The sequence below is a fragment of the Protobothrops mucrosquamatus genome, unplaced genomic scaffold (genome assembly GCF_001527695.2).
Source record: "Protobothrops mucrosquamatus isolate PMUCROS unplaced genomic scaffold, P.Mucros_1.0 scaffold2662, whole genome shotgun sequence".
Lineage (NCBI taxonomy): Eukaryota > Metazoa > Chordata > Lepidosauria > Squamata > Viperidae > Protobothrops > Protobothrops mucrosquamatus.
In genome coordinates this window covers 204,956-221,673 of record NW_015388711.1, presented here as the reverse complement: position 1 = coordinate 221,673, position 16,718 = coordinate 204,956, and the positions used below count along the sequence as shown (strand labels likewise).

The window sequence follows — 16,718 nt, the reverse complement described above, 5'->3', positions numbered from 1 at the left end:
TGAAGTCCACAAGTCTTAAAGTTGTCAAGGTTGCAGACTCCTCCTTTAAACGTTACAGTGCTGGCCAACAAGGTTTAGTTTTTCCCTTCTATTCCCTTTTCCTTCAGACTCGAACCCTTTACCCACTGACACCCAGTTAAGAACTTCTGCACGTTCTTAAGGCTTCCTCATAGCAGCCTCTCACCTGGACTCTGAATTTCCACATGGTTCCCACTGGAACTCCAGGGATGGGTCCATAATGGTTGGATGGCACAATGGTACATTCCCTCGTGCGTCCCACACACGCCATGCCCTTAAAAAGAAAAGGGGTCCACATTTAAAAGGTAATCAACACAAATCAGAACAGTTGACTCAAGAATTGGCTAAAGTCTGCCTGCACTTTTCCAATCTTCTAATGAAGCACCCCCCATTGCTCAAAATCACCAAAATTAGCCCACCAGGCCTCTCAGCTGCAGTCTTTGGTGGGAGAAATGGATCTGCCCCTGTGCATGGCATTTCCAGGAAACGGGGCGATCTCCATGCCATCTGCCCCCTTGGTTTAGGTTTTTTTAATATAATGGTTAGTTGTCATTTGTTTTATATTTAGTTGGTTTTTTTTTTGCTTGCAAATGTTTGTAAGCTGCCCGGAGTCACCGTATAGGTGAGACTGGCGGCCTATAAATTGTATTAATTAGTTAATGTGCTATAGGACTTCCTCTCAATAAAACTGCACACAGCTTATAAGGTTGCTCTGGTTAGTTACTCTCATCAGTATTATTTGCATCCCACCTTAGTTTTAAAATTAACTCAAGGCAGTGAACATATCGAATATATCTTCCTCCTCCTATTTTTCCCTCCAAAGCAACGACCCTATGAGATGGGTTGGCCTAAGAGAGAGTCATCCAGCTGGCTTTTATGCCTAATGTGGAACTAGAATTCACCGACTCCCTGAGATTGGGCCAAAGTCACCCAGCTGGCTTTCATGCTTAAGGCAGGACTAGAACTCACCATCTCCTGGTGATTGGCCCAAAGTCACTCAGCTGGCTTTCATGGCTAAGGTGGGACTAGAACTCACAGTCTCTTGGTGATTGGCCCAAATCACCCAGTTGGTTCTCATGCCTAAGGTGGGATTAGAATTCACTCTCTGCTGATAATTATCCCAAAATCACCCACTTGCCTTTCTTGGCTCAGGTGGGACTTGAACTCGCAATCTGCCACTTCTTAGTCTGCTGCCTTAGCCACTACACCCAGCAATTCCTCTCCATAAGCTTCCCAGTATTTTAATAAATTAGAAGTGTCTTGAGCCATGTGAAGGGCACCTTTTGGTCGGCAACTAAAAAGCACAGCCGGATTCCAGTTACCTTGCCCCAGTCCCGCTGAGAAGACGAGTTAGCGGAAGCCATCTTAGATTTCTTTTTGCTTTCTTTCAGCTTCTCGCCAGCCAGAACCACCTCACTCGCATCATTTCGGCATTCGGGACAATACCTAAATGGAGGCATTCATTTTTTAATTTTTTTTTTATCTGCAATACTAGAGAGGTATATATGAAGAGCTACTTTCGCAATTCCAAACGGAGCAGTTATAGCAGGTTACAGCTTTCCAAGACTCCCCAAACCAGGGGTAGGCAACCTTGGCTCTTTTATGACTCGTGGACTTCAACTCCCAGAATTCCTGAGCCAGCATGGTTCAGCTTGGAAACCTCTCCCTTTCCCCTCAGCATGGCTGGCTCAGGAATTCTGGGAGTTGAAGTCCACCAGTCATAAAAGAGCCAAGGTTGCCTACCCCTGATCTAGGTGTATCTATTGTCTGTCTGTCTATCTATCTATGCCAGGGGCAGGCAACCTTGGCTCTTTTATGACTCGTGGACTTCAACTCCCAGAATTCCATGACTCAGCTTGGAAACTTCTCCCTTTCCCCTCAGCGTGGTTGCTCAGGAATTCTGGGAGTTGAAGTCCACAAGTCATAAAAGAGCCAAGGTTGCCTACCCCTGCCCCAAACCGTGCCAAACAGGATTGCATCTTGAAGAGAATCAACCTTAATTCCCAATAAAGATAGCTTTCCTTTCAGAAAAAAAATATGTTTTAGTTAGTTATTTAAAACAGGTACATAGGTAGCCCTTGATTTATCACCTTCTTAACAATGAATGGCTTAGCAACCATTCGGACTTATGATGGACCCCCCCAAAAGGTAGTCACACCCCCAGATTCCGATGGCCGGGGTGGGTGGGTGGGGGTTGTGTGATTGCATTTCGGGCACTCGGCAACCAACCCACATTTTGGCCGTTTGCGGCATCCTGCAGTCAGATTTGTTTTGTTTATGAAATTTATCGGCCAGCCGTCTTACCTCTGGGTAATTTTGGGCGGTTTATAATTGTAAAGATAAAAATTGTGTAAGCTAAAAATCAGAAATAAACTAATACCCAAGTTTTTACTTCCATTTCTGGTAAAAAAAAAACAAAAAACAACCCACCCATTGGAGACCAGGTTGCTTCAAACCTTCCATGTTCGCTTAATGTTAGCTACACAAAAGTTGCAAAATTGGGTGTAAACATGTGGAGACACCACTTCATTATCATCGCAACTTACGACCGTAATTCCAGGCTCCATTATGCTTCTCAGTCAAGAACTGCCTGTATAATTTGCCCATCCTATACCTTAGGAGGCCACAATCTTGCCAATTTCCCATATTTTTTTATAAAGACATTAACACAGTAAGGAGAGATGCAACCCAAAAATTTACATCAGTAAATTAGCATGAGTAATTTATTATTAATAAATAGCTGTATAGGACAGTCACACCTCTTAAGATTCACCGTAGGGTAATTTTTCACACAACCTTGGCCACTTTAATGTGTGTGAACTTCAATTCCCAGCAGCTGGTGGGGAAACATATTTTTCCCCATAATATATTTTACTGATTTTTTTAAAACACAAATCACTTAATAATTGGTGAACAGTGTGTTGTCTGGGTTACATTTGTAAAAACAATCACTAACAATTGATTTCTATAATCCATAATCCACATAAGTTTTAGCTGATTTCCTCTTTTCCCAAAATACTCTTTTTTGCAAACACTGAGTTAATACAATTCTTATTGTTTTGATAGATAGCAATTAAATATATAACTTCCCCCCAATAGTCCTAAAAATAATGATCACATCAATATAGTATTTCTTTTCTATCCAATCATTCTGATTGCCTTCTCATAGATTCTGTTACGGTCCTTAAGAAGCATGGCTTGCAGTGATTCGTTGTGACTTACCAATCCTCGTCGTCAGGTATCCTGCTAAGAGGCGGGCTAAGACAATAAATGTGAAAAGCCATGTCACACTCATCACACATCAGCTGTTTTTCGGGATGTTGCTTCCCGCCGCATATGTGGCAAGCGCACATCCGGCAGGTTTTGTTCGGATTGTCTTTGCAGTGCTTGCACACAGGACCGCTCTGCCCTGAATTTTAAGAAAAGCACACACAATATGAAGCACCTCAGAAAGAACGGGCAAAAGACAGAGTCAAAATGGATGTGGGTTCTGAATCTCATCCATGAGACGCGCAAATTATGACATTCACTAATATTAATTATGGCGATGGCACTAGCTCGGAGGGTATTTTAAAAGGTGGAGGGGAAAAATGAGAAAATTATTAACATGTATCATGTGTGATGTTTAGTGATTAAGGCACCAGGCTAGCACCAGGGAACCAGTGAGTTCTAGTCCCACCTTAGGCTGAGTGACTTTGGGCCAATCACCAGAAGACCTGAGTTTTAGTTTAATGAATGTCTAGTTTAATGAAGAGAAGGACGAGGGGGGACATGATAGCAGCGTTCCAATATCTCAGGGGCTGCCCCAAAGAGGGAGTCAAGCTATTTTCCAAGGCGCCTGAAGGCAGGACAAGAAGCAACAGATGGAAACTCATCAAGGAGAGAAGCAACCTAGAACTAAGGAGAAACTTCCTGACAGTTAGAACAATTAACCAGTGGAACAACCTGCCTCCAGAAACGGTGAATGCTCCAACACTGAAAGTTTTTAAGAAGAGACTGGACAGCCATTTGTCCGAAATGGGTTTCCTGCCTGAGCAGAGGATTGGAGTAGATGACCTCCAAAGTCCCTTCCAATTTATTATTATATTTTTATTATTATTATTATTAATTATTATTATTATTAATTATTATTATTATTATTAATTATTATTATGGATCATCGCACAGTCAGCCAGATGTTCAGACTGGATTTGGCATTTTTGTCTATCGAGTCCTTACCAAGGACCTGGGATAGGCAGATGTGGATGTTTGATGGTATTACAGATCTCATCGCAGGAAGGAGGCGGTTCCTGGTAAGGCCGCCTTTTGCAATTGACTAATGGCAAATTCGTCAATGCCAATGGTGTTCAAGGGGTGCTCCAGTTGTTTTGGGATTATTATTATTATTATATTATCATTATTCTTGCCTTAGCCATGAAAGCCAGCTGGGTGACTTTGGCCCATTCCCTCTCTCAGCCCAACCTACCTCACAGGGTTGTTATGGTGGGGAAAATAGGAGGAGGTCAGAGTGTCAGGTATGTTCCCTGCCTTAAATTATTTATGAAAAGGTTAATAAAGATGGGATATAAATACATTAAAAAATTATTTTTTCCAGATAGCCTCTATCCACTGAGGTTCAAAGATCATTTTGTCCTGACCCGACCCACCACAAATATATTTGCAGCAAAAAACTACTACTCACTGCAAAACAGGACAAGTCAACGGGAAGGCAACTCACTTTTTAGGGGACTTTCTGCAGTCAAAGGAACAGCACAGCCCGGTTCTTCGATCTTGTAAATCTCGTCCACCAAAGAAATTCGGCAATCGGTCAAGATATCTCCACCGTCACTGCAAAACAGGGATTAGAAACAGCTGTGCAACAGAGGCAGTAACAATGGCGGCTTCTCTGGGCTTAATTCCTTCCTGCCAATCCCGCAAATGTTTACATTAATGCTGCTACTTTGGATGTACATGGCAATCCTTCCCTTTCAACGTCTAAGTGAGAACATTTCTGGATTTCTTCTGTTTCCTCTTTGTTAATGTATGTATGTATGTATGTGTGTGTGTGTGTATGTATGTATGTATGTATAACCCATTTCACTATTGAGTGATTCTGAGCGGCTTGTTGTTAGTTGAGAAGTCGTGTCCGACCCATCGCGACCCCATGGACGACGTTCCTTTAGTCTAGGCCTTCCTGTCCTCTACCATCTTCTGGAGTCCATTTAAGTTCACGCCTACTGCTTCAGTGACTCCATCCAGCCACCTCGTTCTCTGTCATCCCCTTCTTCTGTTGCCCTCGATCTTTCCCAGCATGAGGCTCTTCTCCAGTGAGTCCTTCCTTCTCATTAGGTGGCCAAAGGACTTGAGTTTCAACTTCAGGATCTGGCCTTCTAAGGAGCAGTCGGGGTTGATCTCCTCTAGGACTGACCGGTTTGATTGCCTTGCAGTCCAGGGGACTCGCAGGAGTCTTCTCCAGCACCAGAGTTCAAAGGCCTCAATTCTTTGGCACTCAGCCTTTCTTATGGTCCAACTTTCACAGCCATACATTGCAGCTGGGAAAACCATGGCCTTGACTATACATACTTTTGTTGGCAGGGTGATGTCTCTGCTTTTTAGTATGCTGTCTAGATTTGCCATAGCTTTCCGCCCCAGGAGCAAGCGTCTTTTAATTTCTTGGCTGCGGTCCCCAACTGCGGTGATCTTGGAGCCCAGGAAGATAAAATCTGTCACTACCTCCATTTCTTCCCCATCTATTTGCCAGGAATTGAGGGGGCCGGATGCCATGATTTTGGTTTTCTTAATGTTGAGCTGAGCGGCTTACAATATCATAAAAACAGCAATATAAAATATTAAAAAATCAAAAACACTGAAAGAGGACAAAAAAAACCATAGGTAAAATAGGAACCAATACATGAACAAGGTGGATGCGGGATCTTCTCAGTCTACTAAACCAGGGGTCCCCAACTCCTGGGCCATGGCCTGTTCAGAACCGAGCAACGCGAGCAGCTGGCCGGTGCACACATGCGCACTTCTTGACTTACACGAGCAATGGGCCAGTTCCCTTCTCTCCTGCCCACCCCCCACCCCGGGCCAAGGCATAAAGCTTGGGGACAGCTACACTAAACCACGGATCTTATCTCGAGGCGCACAATAATCCAGACGGCGGGAGTGTAATGGATGTATTTCTATCGTAAATTATCTTTGCGTTTTTCTCCTTTTTCTCCTTCTTTTAAAAGCAACTAACAAACGAATAAAAGGGAAGAAAACAGATCCGGGTTACATTCTCCTGGATTGCAAAAAGCTGGATGAACCATTGAATTGACAGTTCACTTCCAAGCTCACTTACCCAAGAACGATCTTGGCGTATAACTCTTTGTAAGTCCTCGTTTCCCGCTTCTGGAGGATTTCGGCGTCATACCAAAAGCCCCTCTCTTTGGGATCGTCGGGATTGTAATTCAACATGACGACGTCTCCAATTTCTATGTCTTCCCATTTTAAAACCGTCCTGGCGCGAGCACGGACATTTTTGGAGCTCAACTGGATGACGCCGTTCTCTGGGTAACTTTATTGGGGAGAAGAAAATAAAATAAAATAAAATAAGCCCTTCCATTTTTACCAGACAATTTCAGGTAGCCCTCGACCAACGACCTCAATTGAGCCCAAACCTGCGACTGTTAAGTGAGACATTTGATAAGTGAATTTTGCTCCATTTTACGACTTTCCCTTGTGAAGTGAATCACTGCAGCTGATAGGTTAGTAACCCGGTTTGTTAAGCAAACCTGGCTTGCCCATGAACTTTGCTTGTCAGAAGGTCTCAAAAGGGGATCACTTAATCCCAAAACACTTCAACTGTCTTAAATATGAGCCAGTTCCCAAGCGTCTGAATTTTGATCACGTGACGATGGGGATGCTGCGACGGTTGTGAGTGTGAGAAAGAGTCATAAGTCACTTTTTTCAGGGGTGTTGTAACTTTGAACAGTCACTAAATGAACGGTTGTAAGCCGAGGACTACCTATATTATAGTTCGTTGCAATCAATCCAGTTCAGACTGGATTTGGCATTTTCGCCCACCTATCAAGTCCTTCCCAAATACCTGGGATAGGCAGAGGTGGATGGTTGTTGAAGATATTGTTGCAGGACATAGCAATATTCAAAGTCAAGCCACCTTTTGAAATTAGAATAGAATAGAATAACAGAGATGGAAGGGACCTTGGAGGTCATCTAGTCCAACCCCCTGCTCAGGCAGTTAACCCTATACCATTTCGGACAAATGGCTGTCCAGTCTCTTCTTAAAAACTTCCAGTGTTGGAGCATTCACTGCTTCTGGAGGCAGGTTGTTCCACTGGTTAATTGTTCTCACTGTCAGGAAGCTTTTCCTTAGTTCTAGGTTGCTTCTCTCCTTAGTTAGTTTCCACCCGTAGCTTCTTGTCCTGCCTTCAGGTGCTTTGGAGAATAGCTGGACTCCCTCTTCTTTGGGGCAGCCCCTGAGATATTGGAACACTACTATCCTGTCCCCCCTCATCCTTCTCTTCACTAAACTAGACATACCCAATTCCAGCAACCGTTCCTTATGTTTTAGCCTCCAGACCTCTAATCATCTTTCTTGCTCTTCTCTGCACTTTTCTAGAGTCTCAACATCTTTTTTACATCGTGGTGACCAAAACTGGATGCAGTATTCCAAGTGTGGCCTTACTAAGGCCTTGTAAAGTGGTATTAACACTTCACGTGATCTTGATTCTATCCCTCTGTTAATGCAACCTAGCACTGTGTTGGCTTTTTTGGCAGCTGCAGCACACGGCTGGCTCCTATTTAAGTGACTGTCCACTAGGACTCCAAGATCCCTCTCACAATTGATCAATTGACCAATGAAGTTGTTTTTTTAAATGCCAATGGTATGCAGACAGGACTGTGGGAGCCTGGATGACTCCAGACCCAAATAATTTCTGCAACATCCACACCCATTTTCAAAAGTACAGCTGCTTTCTGAACAAACGCTGCCACTCCCCAGATGCTGGGGGGGGGGAAATCAATCAAAATACTCACTCTTCATATTTCACGTGATACGTAATGTCCTCGTCGGGAACGGCTTCTTCTAGATTGGATTCTTCGTCACTCTCGCTCGCCTTGCTCGCTGCGTTCCCTTTCCGAGTCACGTTCACAACTTGCGCTTCAAACCAGGCTCCCATGCTTGTGTCCCGGGCGTCTACCAACTCATTAATCTAAACCAGAAGCCCCAAAGCAAAATGCTGGTTTTTAATTAGCTAACAATAGGAAAGTCACGACTTCAAAGTACAGCTTTTATGTGAATACAGTTTTCAGGGTCCGAAAAACCCCCCCACAATTTTAGCCTCTTATTTATCTTCTAGGTACCAGCAGTCATGAAAGCATCTTATTACTGCACAGAGCTGGCTGCTAAGTATTTGATGACAGTTCCTAAAGTGCTAGGTTTCAGACTTTATACCCAAAGATCTCTGCTGTCTATTTGAATCCATTTTAACTATCTAGTCTTAAGTAAGCTATGTTTTACTTTTAAGTAAGCTGTGCTATTCTTGGATTTGACGTATTCAAACCTGGATCAGTTTGTTCAGATTGATAATTTACAGTTAAAATGGACGTGATTTCTCATGTAGCCTTCCGGTTCCCCATCCCAATTAGTGCAAAAATGGGAGGGGTTTCCCCCCCCAAAAAAAATTGCGGTAAGAATTTTAGCATATCTCTCTTTGATCAGGACACTGCTTACTTTATGCTGAACCTATGACCGTGATGGAGCCTGCCCATTAGGGTCCCATGTCGTCGTGGTCATTAAGCAAGGCGCACAGGATCGCCTTGTTTAACGATGCTCATCTTTGCTCTCCCTGATGTAGCCATTAAATGGAGCGTGGGGTCTCAGGGAAGGTCTGCGGGGGAGGGGGCTGTTAGCGTAGGCCTGGGGTAGGCAACCTTGGCTCTTTTAGGACTCGTGGACTTCAACTCCCAGAATTCCTGAGCCAGCATGGCTCAGCTTGGAAACCTCTCCCTTTCCCCTCAGCATGGCTGGCTCAGGAATTCTGGGAGTTGAAGTCCAGGAGTCATAAAAGAGCTGAGGTTGCCTACCCCTGGCGTAGGACCATACTGCAGCAACTCCACAGATCACATGTGGCCCATCGTGGGCTTCCTCTTCCTGAGGGTGCCTTGAGTTATTTAACAGAATAACCGAATTGGAAGGGACCTTAGAGGTCTTCTAGACCAGTCCCCTGCTCAAGCAGGAGACCATATAAATTTCCAACCCCGTGGACCCATTTAGGCCTTTCCCACCTCACTGGGTACCCTCAGCACTCCAGCCTGCTTTCCATCGCCCCGTCACCAACTGGTGCCCTACCTTTTGGGTATTATACATCACCTTCTGGAACTAGCTGTTGCATTATGCAACGTTCCTACACAGTGGAGGCCACGTGGCTCCGTCCTAGAAGCAGGCACCAATGTCGGAGAGGCTACTATCAATTGCAACTGCTCCCAAGATGGCACCCGCTTCCAGAATAGAGCCACGTGGCCTGCAGGCAGGCCAGGGAGAAGGGCCGTCTCCCCTTCCCCAACGTGACCTCCAAAGCTTCAGAGATCAGATTAACGAAGAGCAGGCCGCTTCGTTCCTCGGCACCCCTCACGGGGGACCATCAGCACGTACAGATAGTCCTTGACTTGTGACAAGGTAGCCAAAAGTTTTCCGCTGCTCAGCAAGACGGTTGGTAAGGGAATTTTGCCCAGTTTTACAATCTTGCCAGCCAGAGCTGTTAAGCAAATCGCGGAAGCCGTTCAGTGGATCGTGCATTTGTTAAGCGAATCCGGCTTTCCCCACTGACTTTGTCGGAAGCCAGCTGGGGAAGGTCATAAAAGGCGATTGTATGACACACACCCCGGGACACGGCAACTGGCATAAAAAGTAGCCAAAATGTGAATTTTGATCATGTTAGCCCTTGGGTTGCCGAAAGGGTCATTAGCGTGGAAAAAGCACGTCACGTTTTTCAGTGCCGTTGGGACTTCAAACGGTCGCTGCGAAATCAAGGACTACCTGTATTAGATGGGTCCAGTCTGCTAGGATTTCAGACACATGAAAGAGAGATTGCCAAAACCACTGGCTGGCTGTGGCTTGTTCAATCGCCAGGGAGGCATTCGTTGTCAGAATCCCTCGAGTGACTAAGGTTAATCCTGGCTTAATGCACGATACAGACATGCTAATTCTCTTGTGCCGTTTCCCCGAACTTAAGCACACGGGCTCTCCTGCTTCGAAAGGCTCTTTGCATCTCAAGCCTTCCGTGGAAAGCAGCCGCACCTTATAAAATCCGAAGCCGGGATCCACCAAGTCGGTCCCGACGGCGCTACTGCACTGGGCCTCCATCTCTACAGCCCCTTCCCCATTATTGGAGCTTTTGTCCGATTCGCTCTGGCCTGAACAGCAGCCAGAATCCGTGTCCGACAGTTCAGAGTCTTTCTCCTTGTTCCCCAGGGGCAGAAGAGTGGGGCTTTGCCTCACTAGCAGCTGGACGATGTCGTTCAGATTCACGCTGTAGTCGAAGAGGGAGTGGCCATTTTCCATCTGTAGGTTGAGAGAAGATCGGTTACAAGGCAAAAAAAAAAAAAAAGGTATCAAAAAGGTTAAGATACGGGGTTTCTATCTTTTTTGCAGGCAGGAAGTTTCAAACTGAAAGACCAACCCACTCCACATGAGAAACACCCACTGGAAACCTGGGAGAGTCGTCAAGGATAGCCAAGTAGCGGCCTGGGTTTCTAAAAGATTCCAATATTAATCAATGGAACAGCTTACTTCCAAGGAGACGCGGGTGCTCCCTCACTGGAGGTTTTCAAGAATAGACTGGGCAAACATTTGACCATTTGCACTACTCGGGTGACCTTGAAGACACAGATAAGCCTCCAGGAAGCTTGAACGACTGGCTAAAAGGATGCAAATGAACAGCTGTCTGCAGGAGTATAAATCTTTCCATTTCCCATCATCCAGTCAGAGCTGGATGGACGAGAAGCGAAACGTCTTCAAAGAAAAAAACATGAAAGTCCAGTTTCCTCGTGAAAAAGCATCTTTCGGATAACTATGACCTGGATGACTGAGAACCTCCATAGACATTTGACCAGGTGGTATAAGGCAGGAGTAGGCAACCTTGGCTCTTTTATGACTCATGGACTTCAACTCCCAGAATTCCTGAGCCAGCCACTCTGAGCCATGTTGGCACAGAAATTCTGGGAGTTGAAATCCACGAGTCATAAAAGAACCAAGGTTGCCAACCCCTGGTATAAGGTCTCCTGGCTTGAGCAGGGGGTTGGACTAGAAGACCTCCACGGTCCCTTCCAAGCTCTATGATTCTATTATTCGTATTCCTTCTTTCCTTTCCAGTTCCCTGAAATCTTCCCATCCTCTTTCCTCCCCTGCCTCCTGATAGCTGACAATACATTGGGTTTTTCCCTGGTTCCGTCTCCTAAACTACTTTGGCCCAGATCAAAAGAGCTCCGTTTCATCTCTGTAAGTTAACCACTCAAAATAGGCTGTTCCGTGCACGGAGCACTTTGAGTTCATTGGAGCTGGGCAGCCGATAAATTATAAATAAAAAAATATCCCTATTTCTATTATTTGCATGGATGAAATCTGCCTAACAGCAGCATTTCCTGATTTCCCAATCCAATCAAATAATCTCTTACATAGCATTACTAGTTGTGGATTTGGAGCAATGAGGTCCTATTTGTGGTAAAGCCAGCAATAATAATAATAATAATAATAATAATAATAATAATAATAATAATAATAATAATAACAACAACAACAACAACAATGAAGTTGGAAGGGACCTTGGAGGTCATCTAGTCCAACCCCCTGCTCAGGCAGGAAACCCTATACCATTTCGGACAAATGGCTGCCCAGTCTCTTCTTAAAAACTTCCAGTGTTGGAGCATTCACAGCTTCTGGAGGCAGCTTGTTCCACTGGTTAATTGTTCTAACTGTCAGGAAGTTTCTCCTTAGTTCTAGGTTGCTTCTCTCCTTTTCATTATGACTTTATCCTGAGAATATCTTCAGAGCAAACAACACTGGAGGAACAACTGCATTGTTTGTGGGCCAAAGTGTTTCTCAACATTTATTTGTGCACCAAGACAAACAAAACCTATTATTATAATCCATCTATATACCACTGAACCTCTGCCTATGTGTAACCTTTAACTGTGCAAAATGGTGCATATTATAGGGCAACAATTTTTGAACCGAGATACCTCAAATGGGCGAACTTATAGAATGTATCCAGAATCTGGGACCCATGACTCCCATAGGATTGAAATTTGACAAAATATTTAATGGTATAAGCCAGGGGTAGGCAACCTTGGCTCTTTTATGACTCGTGGACTTCAACTCCCAGAATTCCTGAGCCAGCCATGCTGAGGGGAAAGGGAGAGTTTCCAAGTTGAGCCACGCTGGCTCAGGAATTCTGGGAGTTGAAGTCCACGAGTCATAAAAAAGCCACGGTTGCCTACCCTGGTATAAGCCAATCATAAAACATTGTATGACTTTATACAAAATGTGACAAAATCTCTCCTGTGGTCCTGATGCTTTACTAAACAGTTCATCATGGGCTAATTTCAAGGCAGATCCATCCCAGAATATCTTGATTTTTTTTAAAAGAACTTTTCCAGTGAAGTACAGTAGAAGTTCAGCCGTTGTTGAAAGCATGAAGGAAACTAGTAAAGAAATATCTCTGAAACAATGACCCAACAGGTCAGATTATCTACTAATATAACAATTAACATCAACTGCTGGTAAGACTTAAAATAGTTGGGAAAAGCCCTCCAGAAACAAAAATGGTGAAAATCCTGGGAAAAACCCAGTTACACTGACAACCTCGTTATCTTTTTGTGTCATTGCCATCCCCTTCAAATCAAACAGCCACACATCTGGCTCAGCGTGTTGGTCGTATCCATAAATTAAAGGAATGACTAGGATTTCTATTCTGAGGGATATTCTAAGATGCGAAGAAATTTTTTATTGGACAACAGAAGCATTTACATTTTTAAAGAAGCTGATGGCCAAAGTGGTAGCTTACATTAAAAAGTCCACCTTCCATGAATTATGTCTAGTATTAAGATAGATAAGATAACCTTTATTGTCGTGTTTTTTTTCTGTGAACACACTGGCACCCATGAAAAAATGAAATTCTGATGCCGTCTCAAAAGAAAATTAAGCCTAAATGTTGAAAATCCAGCCAAGCCAACAGCACTATCCAGGGCAGATTAGCATCTCAGTATATCACCATCTGTATTGCCTGAATCACAATGGTTTAAGTGTTTTTAAGATAAAAAAGCTAGGACAATGCCTAAAAAGATCTAGCATCAAACTCAAAAGTTGAAATGATCTTGAACTAGCTTGAAAAATGTTAAAGCTGAAGGTATCTGCGGTTTAAGGGCCCTCTTCAATCTTCAAGTATGCTAATGGCACATAAATGGTAAAAACTGATATCCTCATCCTGTTAATAAGAAACAATAATCATTAAACAAACAAGAGCCACTCAGAGGCATCAAAACCGGCCCTATGAGTTCTGGCTAAGGACAACAGGAAGCCAACAGCCATCAATACAAAGCTGACAAGTTGCACAGAATCAAAAGGCAACGTGGCTCAACACAAAGTGTAAACTGTCTCACGAGAACCAACGTTCTTTTCTGCACTTTGTCAGACAAAAACCCTCAATGTAATAGACACACAGAGAGAGAGACTGAAAAAATCCCTACCTTCCTTACTAGATTCACAGTTAACAGAAAACTGTGTTAATACAGTTAATATAAAAATTCCATTATAGTTAAATTTGGGGGAAATTTCTTTTTTTAAAATAAAAATAAGGACACAACTTTTTCTGGGTTTAGAAGCTAAGAAAGGCCAGGAAAACTACCAGAGACTTCAAGATTGTTTGCTAAAGTGGGAAGCTGGAAAAAAATCCCCCCCCCCAAAAAATGGCACACCGCCACACAAATCATCTTAAGGAAACTGAATGAATATGGGGACATCGCTATCTTTTTGTTTACCATCCAAACATTGTGGGAACATTAACACTAGAGGGCAGTGCAAGTATTTCCTTTTTTAAAAAAACCAAATTAATAACAAGCGTCCTTTAGAAGCTTTTAACCAGTTCAAAAAAAGCCACTTATCTTAGAGACACACACACCAAATTCATTCAAAAAAAATTTTTTCAGCCAAAGAGCTAGATTAAGCAAACCATTACTTGAGAAAAGAAGTCTTATGGCATTATTATTACCCCTGTGTAAGAAGTAGCAGTTTCAATCCATTGGTACATTCACTTATAGGTAATCCAGGAGTTACGATGGCAGGACCAGGATTGCCATTGCTAAGCCATGCAGTTGTAAAGCACAATGTTACAAATCCACATTGCTTAATGATGACAAGACGACAATCCTGGTTGCCTGCATAACCCCAAGTCTTGTTGATTTTTAAGCGGGAAGTGGCAGAGTCCCACGGGGTGGGGTGGAAGAGGCCGCAGGAGGACCAGACACACAGGAGTAGGGGGGAGGGCTTGGGCGGCCTGGCATAGGAAGGTTAGAGGAAGTGGTACAACAGAGCTCAAGAGGACAGGGGGGAGGAGAGGGAGAGAGCGGAGAGAATACTCATTAGATAAGGGCACTCTTGAAGTCTGAACTAGCCTTGATTTAACAGCATAACAGAAGAACAGAGTTGGAAGGGACCGTGGAGGTCTTCTAGTCCAACCCCCTGCTCAGGCAGGAAACCTATATCATTTCAGACAAATGGTTGTCCAATCTCTCCAGTGTTGGGGCACCCACAACTTCTGGAGGCAAGGCGTTCCACTGATTAATTGTTCTCACTGTCAGGAAACTTCTCCTTAGTTCTAGGTTGGATCTCTCTCGGATCAGTTTCCATCCGTTGCTTCTTCTCCTGCCTTCAGGCGCTTTGGATTTACACAACAGAAATCCAGAAGGGGGTGTTTGAAGGCTCCTACGACAGAGCAAAAACTATGCAAAGGAATCCACAACACGTGGCAGGGAGCTAAGCGCCAACGCGCCCATTTCCACAAATGCTCATCGCCCCAAGACGATTGGAAGGCTTACTAGAGAAAAGAATGAAAGCCACGTGCCTGTTTGCCTCGATAGAAAAGCCTTTGTCTATCAGGTGCCACCCTGAAAACTTCATGGATCCTCTGCCGGAGCTCTTCCACTTTCGTCAGCTTGGAAAGAGAGTCCACCCGATGTGTCTCTTTTCCATCCATGGTGCGCACTTGGATCCACATCGCGGCGGTGTCTCTGTGGAGGAATCACAAGCACATGAAGAAACACAAGGAAGGGGAAAGGGGGGGGGGGGAATTGTGCCTGGCCATCAAGCCTCATTTTGCCCCAGCACGTGCCCACCCCCTTGCAAGTCCCCCTTTATTCAACCTAAGAAGCGCCTCCACGTTGGCGCGCTGATCGTTCCCATTTTGCATCCATTGTGCTAATCCAGCACCCCCAGTGTACAGGACCCCCACCCTCTGTAATTACCTCCCCCTCCTGATTTTGAAAGGATGCCACTCATTTCCTGTGGCTGAAATAAATCTGATGCATTTATTGCCAATGCTTGTTTGTTTTTTTTTTGTTTTTTTTTTTGGGGGGGGGAAGGAGAAATAATTTATTCCACGATGACCTGCCAGCTTGGAGAAACCAGATGAAATAAGACGTAGCCCTGGAGGAAAGTTGGGCCTGCTTTGAATCTAAATTTCACCCAAATAAAGAAGTAAACGAGCAAACTACAGTAATGCAGGGAGAAAACCCGCCTCCCCCAAAAATAGGAATTATTCCTAGTGCTGGCATTGCTGCTGTTATTCCCCAATAGCCCATTTCTTAGGAAAAGTTACCCAGGTGACGAATATAAAAGTTACACAACCATCTTTCCCCAGTTTCGTAACACCCCCCCCAATTAAAAACAAGGTTCCCATGGCAACCATTGCCCTATTTCCTCCCCCCCAAAGCCCCCCAAGTGCTCCCTCCACCCCCTTCAGGATCCCCCTCCCCAAAGTCCCCCCCCACAAGCGCCCCAAAGTTTCTCTATTCCTAGAAGCCTCTAAGCTGACCAGCCCCCCCATATCTATNTTCTCTATTCCTAGAAGCCCCTAAGCTGACCAGCCCCCCCATATCTATAGGTACCTGGGGCGCCCCCCCCCACTTCACGAACCCACACAAAGAGGTCCAACGAAGCCCAGGCAGCCCCGGCGTCCTCAACCCTCCTTCTCCGGCTCGGCCCTCCCGTCCCCGCCCCAGAGTAGCCCGTTTTGAGAGGGTTCCCCCTTCGCACCTCGGCGGCCGTTGCCCCCTCGGAGCCGCTCGACGACCCCACAGCGCGACCGCTCAACCGAACCGCCTGGCTGTTTTTTCCCCCCCACGCACACACTTGCGCTTCTTCCCCTGGGCGCCGCCCCCTTCCCCGCTCCTCGCGCCGATTGGCCGCGCCCTCCGAAGACAGGACGCCCATAGGCCGCTTTCCTTCACGAACGGCCTCCGGCTCCCGCCCTCCGCCCCGCCCCGCCCCTCCGAGCCGAGCATGTTCGGCTGCGCTCCCTCGCCCAGGACTTGCCTGGTTCCTCCTCGCGGAGTTCAAGGCGCGCGCCACAAATTGAAAAAAAACCGCCCGGGCGCGAGGATTGGGAAAGGGAACTCTCGCGAGATGATGCAAAAAAAAAAAAAAAAAAACCGAGGCTGAG

The 16,718-nt window shown here is 45.1% G+C and overlaps 1 protein-coding gene across 1 annotated transcript in view; it reads right to left on the bottom strand.

The window, feature by feature from the left end:
* Nucleotides 1-16,332, bottom strand: part of UHRF1 (ubiquitin like with PHD and ring finger domains 1) — a 29,662-nt gene extending 13,330 nt beyond the window's left edge. Inside the window, exons 1-9 of the mRNA XM_015825493.2 lie at nt 16,313-16,332; nt 15,123-15,288; nt 10,304-10,567; nt 8,041-8,216; nt 6,344-6,559; nt 4,736-4,845; nt 3,241-3,427; nt 1,341-1,464; nt 185-292 (exon numbers count right to left, since the gene is read on the bottom strand). Coding sequence (XP_015680979.1) covers nt 185-292; nt 1,341-1,464; nt 3,241-3,427; nt 4,736-4,845; nt 6,344-6,559; nt 8,041-8,216; nt 10,304-10,567; nt 15,123-15,275 — 1,338 coding nt within the window. The 5' untranslated portion in view covers nt 15,276-15,288; nt 16,313-16,332. The remainder of the gene's footprint in view (nt 1-184; nt 293-1,340; nt 1,465-3,240; nt 3,428-4,735; nt 4,846-6,343; nt 6,560-8,040; nt 8,217-10,303; nt 10,568-15,122; nt 15,289-16,312) is intronic.
* Between the last annotated feature and the right edge of the window lie 386 nt (nt 16,333-16,718).